Source organism: Lepidochelys kempii, chromosome 1, assembly GCF_965140265.1.
Source record: "Lepidochelys kempii isolate rLepKem1 chromosome 1, rLepKem1.hap2, whole genome shotgun sequence".
In the NCBI taxonomy this organism is placed as follows: domain Eukaryota; kingdom Metazoa; phylum Chordata; order Testudines; family Cheloniidae; genus Lepidochelys; species Lepidochelys kempii.
The window spans coordinates 36692838-36707555 of record NC_133256.1 but is presented as its reverse complement, the minus strand read 5'-3'; the positions used below and the strand labels follow the sequence as shown (position 1 = coordinate 36707555).

At 43.1% G+C, this 14718-nt stretch overlaps 1 protein-coding gene across 2 annotated transcripts in view; it reads right to left on the bottom strand.

Annotated features, from left to right (window-relative positions):
- Nucleotides 1-14718, bottom strand: part of DDX10 (DEAD-box helicase 10) — a 326657-nt gene that overhangs the window by 101857 nt on the left and 210082 nt on the right. Inside the window, exons 15-16 of one of the 2 annotated variants that reach the window (XR_012158274.1) lie at nt 13911-14072; nt 4241-4330 (exon numbers count right to left, since the gene is read on the bottom strand). Coding sequence is in view for 1 of the 2 variants with exons in the window: in XM_073339141.1 (XP_073195242.1) it covers nt 13911-14072 (162 nt within the window). In the remaining variant the exon portion in view is untranslated. The remainder of the gene's footprint in view (nt 1-4240; nt 4331-13910; nt 14073-14718) is intronic. The other variant, XM_073339141.1, reaches the window with a different exon arrangement.

Here is a 14718-nt window from a genome sequence, read left to right as displayed (position 1 = left end):
TTTTTATGTGGTCTTTACTTTGAGTCTAGCAGCCTTAAAAAGAGTAAATTAGTCCATATTTCCCAAATACTGCTGTATATTTTTTATTTAGGTGATTGCCATACAAGTAGTTCTTCCAAAACATTCCGCACAATATTGGTCTCATTTTAATCATCCCATAGTTCTTTTATATTGTACCCAAGCTGGAGGCATAGCAACAAATTGCATCTTACTGAAAGTCTTCCAAAAAAACAGCAGCATCCATTCTTCCACAGTTAACATCGATACAGTACTTTAGGATGAATCATATGTTTTCCAAGAGAGTTATTACTTGCAACTCTGCTCTGTATTGTTAAAAAACATGATTGATTCTTTATTGGCTTCACCCCCTCACTAAGAAGTCATTTAGTAGGGGCCATCTTAGACAATTTCAGTGACAATATGCATACGGTGATTTTAACTAATATACAAAGGCAATGTTATTTTATCCTCTAAAACTTATATTATCCTTTGAACCTCATCTTCATCCCACAATATTTATCTTTCCCCCATGATTAATCTCATGCTTCTGCAATATCAGGAAAGTATGTTACATCACTCAGAAAATTTTTCAAGAGCAGCTCTGAAATTGTAATATGGTACTCCCCTTAGTCAGTGTTATGTTTCCCTGGTGATCATGCTCTATATTTCATTCTTAGATTTTCTATCTTCTACGGAGGTAATAAATACTTTCAATAAATCACAAATACAAATTAACACCAGCACCATTTGTTTAGATTTTGCCTTTTGTATAAGTTTTCTGCTAAATATTGCACAGAGCAGAAAGATCAACAGAGTATATATTTATCACACAAGATTACTAAGAGCAAAGCACAGTAACTCCTCACTTAACGTCCTCCCGCTTAATGCTGTTTAAAAGTTACGGCGCTGCTCAATTAGGGAACATGCTCGTTTAAAGTTGTGCAATGCTCCCTTATAATGTCGTTTGGCTGCCTGCTCTGTCCACCGCTTGTAAGATTTTGTGGAAGAGCAGCGAATTTACAAGGGAGCATTGCACAAGTTCCTCTTCTCCGCCTCCTCCCCTCCCTCCCAGCGCTTCCCTCACTGCCAAACAGCTGTTTGGCAGCGCTTAGGACTTTCTTGGGGAGAGGGAAGGAGCGGGGATGTGGCGTGCTCCGGAGAGGAGGTGGAGTGGGGACGGGAAGAGGCGGGCCTGGAGCATTCCTGGAAAAGTCAGTGCCTGTTCTTCTCCAGGTAAGCTGCCACTGCTGCTGCGAAGGTGCTTCCTAGCGCCCTTTCCTGCAGTGGGTTGTGCCTGTGTGGAGTAAACCAGGGGCACTTCCCAACCACAGTACAGTACATAATGCCTTTTGTCTGCCCCAAAACAACCCCCCCGCATTTACTTTAAATCTTATGGGAAAACTGGATTCGTTTAACATCGTTTCACTTAAAGTTGCATTTTTCAGAAACATAACTACAATGTTAAGTGAGAAGTTACTGGTATGGTCTTGGGCAGAAGGATAAATCTATTCAGTTATGCACTGAGAGTTATTAGTGGAAATGAACCTACCACCACCACTACAAGAAAACTGGCAGTAAAGTGGTTCGCTGTCCTCATCACTTCAGTGGTAATATGTATATGTGCTCAAATATGCATAAATTCTCTCTATATATGTTTTGCAAATAGTGTCTAGAAAAATAAACTCATTTTTCAACACAAAATTCCCATCCTTTTCTTTTTATTAGCTTAGAAATAGAAAATGGGAGGAGACTTAAAACTGTCCTAATGACACATTGGATTTGTAGGATTTCAACATCAGTTGATATGGGACCTAAATGTGATACGAAAAGTGAGCTTCATGGTCAAAGTTATTATACAAAGATGACTTTTTTTAATACACATTTTATTTTTCACCTCCCTCCCAATAACTAAAGCATTGCATTATATATGTGCTGCTAAATACATTTTTTATAAACCTTCAACTTAGTCATGTTTGATACATTTAATTTAATTTTATTCACTAGCTTTTAATAGTCAACCCCTATGAATTACCCTTCTGTCAAGGTGCATCCCAGAGTTCCTAAACTATTTGTCTCTGCAGCACACACCTAAACCAAGACGAAGTCTGAATACCCAATATATTTTAGAAGCATTAGGATACCTACAAATAGGCTTGTAGATTTTGTAGCCAGCTGGTTAATATGGATGCTTGGTTACGGCCTGATCCCACATGAGTGAAGTCAATAGATTTTTTTAAGTTGACTTCAATCCACACAGGACTAAACTCTTAGTTATTAAGGCTCACATTCAGAAATGGACTTAACACCTGTGTAACTTTTAAGCACATCAATAGTCCCATAGAAGTCAATGCTTGAAAATTAGGCACATGGTTAAGTACCTTCCAGAACTGGGGACTACCCGATTTAAAATATGGTTTCTTCCCACCCCAATCAATGAAACAGTAAATACTTAGCACTTATAAAGCCCCTTTACATTTTCAAAGCTCTACAGAAACACTGAACAATCTGGACATCATCTCCATTAATTATCAAAGTATCATTACCCCAATTTTACAGACATGGAAATTTGGGCACAGAATGTAATTGACCTGCCTAGTAGCACACAGCACATCAGTCTCAGAGCCAGTGTTAGTATTCAGAAATTCCTGGCTTCCAGGATGGTGCTATAGCCACTAGACTATGCTGCATCCAGTAATTAGGTCTAGCTTGGTTCTCTATTTATCTATCCTAGACAAATACAGAACCATGCATAAACGTGTAGATGTGGAGGGGTCATCATTTGTATTTCATATTTAATGTTCCTTATTGTTTTTCCAACAGCCCCTAAGTTAACATAGCCCCCAAAAGCCCAGCTTTGGACTTCAGGCAAAATGTGGGATGTGGGAGAAAAGGAGTATTCCCTAGATTATAGTAAATTTTTAAACACAAAAACTTTACTCAGAGACAGTTCAAGTTACATCAGGATACAGTCACCACTTCAGAACCTGAAAATCATGGAAATAAGTCATGGCAAAAGCCTCCTGAATCCCTAGCCACTTTCATATCACAACACTGTCAATAACACACTCTAACATTCCATAATGCTTTTCATAATGCGACCTCAGACACAACTGCATTAACAGATCAGCACATCTGACTGACCGCACAGTTATTCTGCTTTAACTTTGCTGAGGTTATCATTGAGATTTTCCACCAGACAGAGTTTGAAGAAGTTGGGGTACACACTGCTTTTCAGCAGGGAAGTGAAAGCTCTATGTAGGTGCTGAAGTATGTGATGAACAGTGCTGAAGGCAATGTTATATCCATGCTTTTCAGGTTTGGAGTTAGAGGGTGGGGGTTTTGAGGCAAACTAATCTGCCACACAACAAACTTTCCGTGCTTATTTCCCAGTTTTTACACAGGGCTGAAGTACCTTGGTGTAGAACCCCAGGATTGGGGAGGGAGGGAGAGAGGGAGGGAGGAGATAAATGATTAAGGCTAAGATTTTGTCATGGATATTTTTAGTAAAAGTCACAGACAGGTCATGGGCAATAAAGAAAAATTCACAGAAGCCCGTGACCTGTCCCTGATTTTTACTACAAATATCCATGATAAAATGGGAAGGGACTGGGCAGCTGCAGGGTGGCTGGGAGCTCTGGGGCCCCCACCACCCATGGCGGCTCAGAGCTCCAGGGTCCCCCTAGCCCCAGCACCAGAAGGGAGCTGTAGGGGCCCCCTGTCCCCTCCCCAGCGGCCAGGAGCTTTGGGAATCCTCCTGCCACTGGCACAGTGGGGAGCTGCAGAGGTCCCCTGACCCACTGCAGCAGGGGAGCTGCTGGGATCCCCCCGCTGGCCGCGGCGCTGCAGGGGTTCCCCCGCTGCCCACACCGGTGGCTGGAGAGCTGCTGGGGTACCAGCAGTCAGGGCTGAAGTCTTGGAGGTCTTTGGAAGTCACGCATTCCGTGACTTAAACGACCTCCATTACAAACCCCTAGCCTTACAAATGACTAAAGTGTGAAACTCCTGTTTTTGAGTGTACCTTGCTACAGTTTATAGATAGCTTAAATTACAAATGTGAGCTATAGAATGTTTGCCCAAAGTGTGAATCAAATAATTAGTTGTTTTTAAAAACAAACTTTCAAAATAACATCTCCTCATGACAGTAACCAGAAGAGTCTGAACTCTGCATTTTCATATCAATGTCCCTTGAGATATAGGAATAATTGCTAGCCTCTATCTAGTTCAGTCATTAGAGACGTACCTGACACACCCTTTCCCAGTGGATGTGTTTGCTAAATAGCAGTAGCATACAGGTACTGTCAATCAGGAGTCCTGTGTTCTACCCCTGGCACTAGGAAAAGAATATGGTTTAGTGGTTAGAGAAGACAACAAACATTCAATCTGAAAGGCAGTATAATTTTATGTAGCCTCTCTGCTAACATATTTGTAAAATGAGTGGGCAGCTCATACTTAACTGCCTCCTAGAATTGGGGTTCATGGCCTTGTTCAATAAGAATGGTGAGGTTCATGAGAATATAAACCACAGTCAGTAAAAGTGAGTCTTAAACTCAGGGCCTACTTTACATTTTGCTGCAGTTTTCTCTTAAATTTCATCACTTCAATTTGGAGGAGTGAAAAAATAAGGATACTAAAAGAATTTACAAGAAATTCAATAGTTCCATAATATACAACAAATATGTAATCAAATGAAATATTTTCATCTTAAATTTTAAACATCAATACGTAAACAAAATTCAAAAGCTGTTTCCAAAGAGGTAAGATGGTAAAAGAAACCTCTAACAAATTGTAAGAGATGTCATTGACTCTCAGCTGGCAGCTATTTAAATATTTATTTTTGTCAAAACTATTCAGTACTCATTCCAATTATTCTCATTTTATAAAATAATTAGGTATATTGCACAAAACAAAAATCACCCAGCCTCCAATCATTTAGGTTATAATAAACTATGTTTTTCCTATAACAAAAAATCAATGTTTATGTTTTAGTGTGTTCTGTTCATTTCTTTGCCCTCACTGCTTATTTTAAAAATCGTTCTTCAAAATAACTCAGATGAAGTAATTTTAAAAATGCAAATACATGCTAGATTAATATCACTTGCTCTCTTTTGCATTATAGAAGTGAAAGCATACTGATGTGCAAGTGCTGGAGGTACCAACTAGGGGCTGTGCTCCTCTTGACCTGCTGCTCACAAACAGGGAAGAATTGGTACGGGAAGTAGAAGTAGGTGGCAACCTGGGCAGCAGTGAACATGAGATGGTCGAGTTCAGGATCCACACAAAAGGAAGAAAGAAGAGCAGCAGAATACAGACCCTGGACTTCAGAAAAGCAGACTGACTCCCTCATAGAACTGATGGGCAGGGTCTCCTGGGAGTCAGGGGATCCTGCTAATATGAGGCTAATATGAGGGAGAAAGGAGTCCAGGAGGGCTGGCTGTATTTTAAAGAAGCCGTATTGAGGTTACAGTGACAAACCATCCCGATGTGCAGAAAGAATAGCAAATATGGCAGGAGACCTGAAGGGTTCATGCACCTGAAAATATTCAGGGCACACCCTGAGTGCTGTGTAGGAGCAGTGCACACACTGCTCCTTCCAAGGACATGGACCATGGGAAGTCGCCCAGAGGATATGAACCGTGGGAAGCTTCCTTGGAAGGGGCTCAAAGGCCTGAGAGCAAGGAATGTAGTAGATAGAAGCTGGTAAATAAGAATATTAATCAAAGTCATATTATTCCTTTTGTTGTTTCCTTTTGGGGTTGGAGTATGTAATGCGCGTGAGTGGAGAAAGAATAAAAGAGAGGGTGGAAAGCCGACACGGCAGACCTTCCCGCTTGCTTGCTAAAAGCTTTGTTTGCCTTGCATTTGAACCACAACAGAGACCAGCTTGGCTTAACAGAGAAATCTTTAGTGAGCTTAAATACAAAAAAGAAACTTACAAGAAGTAGAAACTTGGGCAGATGACTAGGGAGAAGTATAAAAATATTGCTTGAGCATGCAATGGTGTAATCAGGAAGGCCAAAGCACAACTGGAGTTGCAGCTAGCAAGGGATGTGAAGGGTAACAAGAAGGTATGTTAGCAACAAGAAGGTGATCAGGGAAAGTGTGGGACCGTTACTGAATGGGGGAGGCAACTTAGTGACATATGATGTGGAAAAAACTGAAGTACTCAGTGCTTTTTTTGCCTCTGTCTTCACAGACAAGGTCAGCTCCCAGACTACTGCACTGGGCAGCACAGTAGGGGGAGGAGGTGAGCAGCCTTCAGTGGTGATAGAAAAAGTTAAGGACTATTTACAAAAGCTGGACATGCACAAGTTCATGGGGCCAGATCTAATGCATCCGAGAGTGCTGAGGAAGTTGGCTGATGTGATCGCAGAGCCATTGGCCATTATCTTTGACAACTCATAGTAATCGGGGAGGTCCCAGACAATTGGAAAAAGGCAAATATAGTGCCCATCTTTACAAAAGGAAGAAGGAGAATCCAAGGAACTACAGCCTCACCTCAGTCCCGGAAAAATCATGGAGCTGGTCCTCAAGGAATCCATTTTGAAGCACTTGGAGGAGAGGAAGGTTATCAGGAAAAGTCAACATGAATTCACTAAGGGCAAGTCATGCCTGACCAACCTGCTTGCCTTCTATGATGAAATAACTGGCTCTGGGGATATGGGGAAAAGCAGTGGACGTGATATATCTTGCCTTTAGTTTTTGATACGGTCTCCCGCAGTATTCTTGCCAGCAAGTTAACTGGATGAATGGATTATAAGGTGGATAGAAAGCTGGCTAGATTGTTGGGATCAATGGGTAGTGATCAACGGCTCGATGTCTAGTTGGCAGCTGGTATCAGAGTGCCCCAGGGGTCGGTCCTGGGGCCAGTTTTGTTCAACATCTTCATTAACCATCTGGAAGATGGGATGGATTACACCCTCAGGAAGTTCACAGATGACACTAAGCCAGGGGGAGAGGTAGATACGTTGGAGGGTAGGGATAGGGTCCAGAGAGACCTAGACAAATTGGAGCATTAGGCTAAAAGAAATCTGATGAGGTTCAACAAAGACAAGTGCAGAATCCTGCACTTAGGAAGGAAGAATCCCATGCACTGCTACAGGCTGGGGACTGACTGGCTAAGCGGCAGTTCTGAAAAAAAAAACCTGGGGATTACAGTGGACGAGAAGCTGGATATGAGTCAACAGTGTGCTCTTGTTGCCAAGAAGGCTAATGGCATATTGGGCTGCATTAGTAGGAGCATTGCCAGCAGATCGAGGGAAGTGATTATTCCCCTCTATTCGGCACTGGTGAGGCCACATCTGGAATATTGCGTCCAGTTTTGGGCCCCCCACTACAGAAAGGATGTAGACAAATTGGAGAGAGTCCAGTGGAGGGCAACGAAAATGATTAGGGGGTTGGGGCACATGACTTACGAGGAGAGGCTGAGGGAACTGGGCTTATTTAGTCTTCAGAAGAGAAGAGTAGGGGGGATTTGATAGCAGCCTTCAACTATCTGAAGGAGGGTTCCAAAGAGGATGGAGCTCGGCTGTTCTCAGTGGTGGCAGATGACAGAAGACACAATGGTCTCAAGTTGCAGAGGGGGAGGTCTAGGCTGGATATTAGGAAAAACTATTTCACTAGCACTGGTGAAGCACTGGAACGGGTTACCCACGGAGGTGGTGAAATCTCCTTCTTCAGAGGTTTTTAAGGCCCAGCTTGACAAAGCCCTGGCTGGAATGATTTAGTTGGAATTGGTCCTGCTTTGAGCAGAGTGTTGGACTAGATGACCTCCTGAGGTCTTTTCCAACCCTAATTTGCTGTGATTCTATGAAGAACTGATTGATAAAATATTTAATCATTGGATTCCAATAACAGAAGTACAAAAACTTCACTCTCAAAGTTTATGAATTTGTCAGTAAACCAGCGGATAGTTTTATAACTTTCCAACCAACTCTTCCTATTGATTCATTATGCTGTGCTCTTGAAATATTATAGCTCCGCTTCCTTCAGAATCAAATCTTGTTGCACCTACAGCATGGATGAGAGATGAATCCTGCCATTCTTTGCAGCTACTCTAAATCTCCTACTCTTTGGAAAGCTTCTTAAGTGGTTTTTCACTGAGCTCAGATTACTGTTTATGGGGCTACAGTGGTCGATTTTCAAATTAAGCACCTAACCCCCACTGACTTTCAATGGGAGTTTAACACCAACATTTGGAACTTTTGAAAATTTATCCCAAAGTGTTTTGTTCAAATATAAACGTTTCCCATATCCCAGCATTAGCGTATCATCATCAGTGGGGAAATTTATATATAGTTAACTTTCTGAAGATCAATACTGTTTTAAACAATGCTTTTAAAATGAAGTTTTATGTCAGTATTTTATGATACAATTTGAATACTGTACACTCCAGAATTACAATCAATTCTGTACACAATAGCTTATCATGAAGGTATGTTAATCACATGATGTTAAGGGGCTACTGTGTGCCAAGAGCTTGAGTGAAGAAATCCAAACTCTTCTTGATGGGGTGTTAAGTTCATTTCACAAGCAACACTCAGCATTCTTAACTGCCACGCTCTCAAACCTTCTACTTCGTTCTATGACAAATGAATGGTCCAGAAACCATTTGCAAATGTATGGTCTGCAATTTAAGGTTTTTAAATGCCAAAGAGGAATCTAAGTACAAACATTAAAGTTTTCAAACAGCAGAATGAAGCACATTATAAAGGTCTTACTTTAATAATTCATGTAAAATTTTGGATGATCCCAATGACATCTATGCAAAAATTAGCACTTTTCTCTTAGCGAAAATGTAACATTGCGATGTGATCTGTGTTGACCCAACAGTCTTCCATCAGCTGTCCCACAATGCCCCATTGCCTGCCATTTTGGTCACAATTTTAAACTCCACTGCTCAGAGGTCACAGAGACCAGAAGCCACCAACATCTTTAAACCCCTTTGTGTGTTTTTGAAATGCTTTTTTTGGACTACGTTCCTTGGCAAGCACACCTAGCAGCTCACTCATGTTGTGTGCAACTGCCCAGCCAGCCATGCGACTCTAGGCATAAGATGTGCTCCTGCCCGGAGTAGACCTGATATTGAATCTCCTGGGCATGTGGGGAAGAGGCGGCTATGCAAGCACAGCTATGGACCAGCCATAGAAATGTGGACATCTACAAGCAGATTGCACAGGGGATGCAGGCAAAGGGGTATGACAGAGATCAGCAGCAGCGCCATGTGAAAGCGCAGGAACTTCGCCAGGGAGGCCAAAAATAGATCTGGGGTTGCCCTGCAGACCTTCTGCTTTTATAATGAGTTGCATGCCATACTTGGCAGCGATTCCCAGCACCCCCCAGACCACTGTGGATACCTCAGAAGAGACAAAGACAGAGACCCATGCCTTGAACACCAAGAAGGAGGAAGGAGTAGACAGGGTGGGGGACTCCAGCCAGGTTGTGAGTCAGAACCTGTCATACTCCACCACAGTCTAGCCAGTCTCTCCAGATGAGTGCAGATGAGCCTGACAAAGGGGAAGGTAACTCTGATTAGTGTGTGCATATATTTCTCTTTACAATGTTTAAAGAGGACACCCAGCCCATCCTCAAGTTAACAAGACACAGTTATCGACTTTTCATTGTTTTACTCATACAAGAAGAGGTAGAGATACAAAGGCAAAATTGGCATGTGCTTTTCATTCCCCTGTTTGGTTAGGCGGGGGGAGGAAGGGGCACAGCATTTGGAGCCCTTTGTTTATGTCCCTTGTATCCTTCCTGACAAATTACAATCAATGAAACCTTCACGGAGATACTCTGCAATCCTCTCACAAAGGTTTGTATGGAAGGCTGTCTTATTTCTTCCTGCACAATAGGGCACTTTCCCATGCCACTCTGAATGAGTTCAGCTGGTGCTATTGCAGTAAACAGGCTAGCAACATATGGACCCAGGCAGCTTGGGGATGCCAGCAGCAGCTGTGTTCTCCGTGCCTTTGTAACCATCAGGAATGAGATATCTAAAACCACCACAGTGGAAAATAGTACCAATATTTAGTGCCACTGCCCTATATTCGTTCCCATGGAATTCAGACCAAAATTATATTGCTTCATGCAACAGAACAGTCTTCTGTTCCTAGCCCCGGTGGGCCATACTCAGCATGGCTGAGGCTGGAAAGCAGTGAGGTGCCAAGGTGCTCCAAAACAGCAGTGTCAATAAGCATATCTTATTAAAAGTGTTTATGAGAATAAGGGAAGGGAGTTTGAAATTTATCTTTCCCTTTCCGTTGTTACTGTAAATCCAGTGGCACATCTGTCTGTTTTTATCAGCAGCTTCTGATGTGGCAGCCTTGAGATGTTGCCTCCATACTGTCAGAATGCCTGACATTGTTAAAGAGGAGTAAAAGGTGGACTTACTCAGCCAGATCCCGCAAGCCTGCGCTGCATCCGACTGTGAACAAAGGGCATGGAGGGCCAATATGACTGACAGCAGAGAGAAGGAAAGAGGACAAGAAAAAGATCCAAGAAGGAGATCTACCAGACATAATGGGTCTTCCCAGACCACAAACTCAAATGCTGCAGACCCTGCATGATCCAGGGGTCCCAAAATCTCAAATCCTTCACCCTTTGCAGTCCTTGCAGAATTCCATGGTCACTGCTCCCTACATCCCAAAACACACCATGTGGCATCATGGGCTGCATCCTTACCCCTACAACGCCATGCTGGGGGACAGCAAGGGAAACAGCTTCACATACAGTGACCTGTGAGGACCACAGTTGCTGTACGTGTAGCCACAACAGATTGCATTTGTGCAAATGGACAGAAATGTTTACTCCCTTTTCAATTTTAAAGTTCCACTCAGAGGCACCAACTCCGTGGGTGCCCTGGGACTGGAGCACCCACAGGGGAAAATTGGTGGGTGCTCTGCACCTACCGCCAGCTCCCTGACCCTCACCCCAGTTCACCTCCGCCTCCTCCCCTCTCCCTCCCAGCGCTTGTGCCGTGAAACAGCTGTTTCACGCGGCAAGTGCTGGGAGGGAGGGGGCGGGGGGGAACGCGGAGCACTCGGGGAAGAGGCGGGGCCAGGGCGAGGATTTGGGGAGGGGTCCAATAGGGGCAGGGAGGGGGCGGAGATGGGGCGGGGCCAGTGGGGCGTGAGCACCCACCAGCACCAAGGAAAGTTGGCGCCTGTGCTTCCACTCTCTTAATTTAAGCAAAAATAATCATACTATTTTGAATTTTATTTTGCGCATTGTTTTTCCCACTCAAAGTTCTATTTTTGAAGAATCAAATGATCTTTATTCGTTCACAACTAATATTGCAGAATGCATAGCTGAAGTGAAAGCACACAGTACTTGAAGACATACAGCAACCATCGTTTAATTCACAGGTTCAGGAAAATACCCAGTCATTTGTATACTGCTTGCTGTTCGTTTTTATACTCCAACAGAGAACATTCTTGTGGCTGACCGTTAAAGTGCTCCTTCAAAGTCTCCCTCACCTGCATAGCTCCAAATTGTCTCTTGTAATAGCCCTTGTTTCTGGCTGTTCAAATTCAGCAGAAAGCTGCTCTACTTCTTCCCTCCATCCGGCACCAGCTTTCTCTCTTTTGCCTCACAGATATTATGCAGCTATAACCATTGGGATATTTTGCTCACCAAGATCCAGTCTGGTGAGCACACATCACCAGTGTCCCTTTCAATCTAACAAAAGCACATTCCAGGGCTTTGGCAACCTTTAATCACATAATATCAGGAGTGGAAGAGACCTCAGGAGGTCATCTAGTCCAACACCCTGCTCAAAGCAGGACCAAACTCCAACTAAATCAGCCCAGCCAAGGATTTGTCAAGCTGGACCTTAAAAATCTCTAAGGATGGAGATTGTACCACCTTCCTAGGTAACCAATTCCAGTGCTTCACCACCCTTCTAGTGAAACAGTTTTTCCTAATATCCAACCTAGACCCCCCCCACTGCAACTTGAGACCATTGCTTCTTGTTCTGTCATCTGCCACCACTGAGAACAGCCTAGCTCCATCTCTTTGGAACCCTCCAGCGTATCTACCTAGCTTAGTGTCATCTGCAAACTTGCTGAGGGTGCAATCCATCCCATGATCCAGATCGTTAATGAAGATGTTGAACAAAACTGGCCCCAGGACTGACCCCTGGGGCACTCCACTTGATACCGGCTGCCAACTAGACATTGAGTTGTTGATCACTACCATTTGAGCCCGACGATCTCGCCAGCTTTCTATCCACCTTATAGTCCATTCATCCAATCCATACTACTTTAACTTGCTGATAAGAATACTGTGGGAGACGGTATCAAAAGCTTGCTAAAGTCAAGGAATATCATGTCCACTGGTTTCCCCATATTCACAGAGCCAGTTATCTCATCACAGAAGGTAATCAGGTTTGTCAGGCATGACTTGTCCTTGGTGAATTCATGTTGACTGTTTCTGACCACCTTCCTCTCCTCCAAGTGCTTCAAAATGGATTGCTTGAGGACCTGCTCCATGATATTTCTGGGGACTACGGTGAGGCTGACCCATCTGTAGTTCCCTGGATTCTCCTCCTTCCCCTTTTTAAAGATGAGCACTATATTTGCCTTTTTCCGATCATCCAGGACCTCCCCCGATCGCTACAAGTTTTCGAAGATAGTGGCCAATGGCCATCTACCACCCCATCTCAGTTCAGGAACCTCACTGCAGAAAATCCATCCACTGTATCCTGCACATTGCTGAGAGTCACAGACCTGCGTAGCAGGAGATGATTAAGGGCCCTATACACTTGCATGACAACAAACCGCACTATGCATTTTCCAGCTCCAAACTGATTTCCCACAGACTGAGAGCAATCCAGCGATGCAAGCTTCCAATGCAGCTCTCATTCTGCTGTTCCTGCACTGGGGCAAGCTCAGCACACAGATCCAGGAACATGGCCGTTCGCATCCGAAAGTTTTGTAGCCACTGCTTGTCACCCCAACCCTGCGTTACGATACAAGCACTGACCGGTGGAATTGCTTCTTGAGTCCAGATCAAGTCATTTCTCTCCCAGAACACATTGCGAAAATTTCCCAAAAGGCATTGTGCCACATGATGGTGCATGACACACTGAGATACATATCCCTGATGCACTGCACTTTGCATCAAAACAAGCACTCTGACACAGCATAAGAACGGCCATACTGGGTCAGATGATCTAGCCCAGTATCCTGTCTTCCAACAGCGATCAATGTCAGGTGCCCCAGAGGGAATGAACAGAACAGGTAATTAAGTGATCCATCCCCTGTCGCCCATTCCCAGCTTCTGGCAAACAGAGGCCAGGGACACCATCCTTGCCCACCCTGGCTAATAGCTATTGATGGATCCTCCATGAACTTACCTAGTTCTTTTTTGAAGCACAAGCAGCCACATATGCACGTGCCCGAGCGATATACAAACTTAACTTCCCCAATCAAAGTTTGTAGTGTAGATATGGCCACAGTTCAGAAGTGCTATGGATTGGTCTCTCTTTCTAAGGGGCTGGGCATTTGTTAAAGTGCGTGTGCCACGTAACCTCCCTTACTTTTTTAAAAACCTCTCCTTAAAATTAATTTCCTATACTAACCCCCGGACAGTAAAAATGTTGTCACTGGATTGCTGTCAGCGGCCTTTTACTTCTAAAAATCATCAAAAGTTAGAATCAACCCCTGGCATCTTCCAGTGCTTTGTATTGCCAATCTATTCAGACTATAAATATCTTTACAGAACACTAAAGTAGGCCGTTCTTTTTTTTCCCTATGTCTTATGCAGTGATGAGAACAATTCCAGAATTTAATAATTATGTTAAATTTACTTTTCAATATATTGCAGAACATTTAAATATTTTCTCAAGGAGTCACTCAAACATTTAACAGCATTTGTTTCTATTTCAATGATTGGTGAAGGACTTGACTTACCCTATGTTTTTCTTTAATTTTCTTCCTGTATGCTTCTTTGTCAAATTTGTCCTCTTCGTGTAATCTTTCCTTTGCTTTATCTAGGTTGATGCCACCAGAATCATCTTCCTTCTCTTCACTGTCCACACTGGATTTTTGTGCTGGTGGCCACTCCTGAACTAACTGGATTATACAAGACAATAAAAATGTTTAGAGCCATTTTCCTGCATCCAATGCTAAAATGTATTTCATTACTAATCAAATAAGTAGCCAAATACTAATTATTTTTGCTAGACTAAACAAAAAAGCTATTTGCAGAGGATTATATATTAAGAACATAAGAATTGTCATACTGGGTGAGACCAATTGTCCATGGGGCGCAGTATTCTGTCTTTCAACAGCAACCAATGCCGGATGTTTCAGAGGGAATGAACACATTATTGAGTGATCCTTCCCGTTGTTGACTCCCACCTTCCGGTAGCCAGAGGTTTATGGACACCCAGAGCATGTGGTTGCATCCCTGACCATCTTGGTTAATAGACATTGATGAACTATCCTCTGTGAACTTACCTACATCTTTTTTTAACCCAGTTATACCTTTGATCTTCACAACATCCCCTGGCAATGAGTTCCACAGGTTGACTGTACACTGTCTAAAGTATGTACTTCCTTATGTTTGTTTTAAACTTGTTACCTATTAATTTCATTGGGAAACCCCTGGGTCTTGTATTATGTGATGGGGTAAACAACACTATATTTATACACGACAAACAAAAATAGGCATTTTAACGTTTTATAGGGTTTACATTAATTAAAAATGAATAGCTCT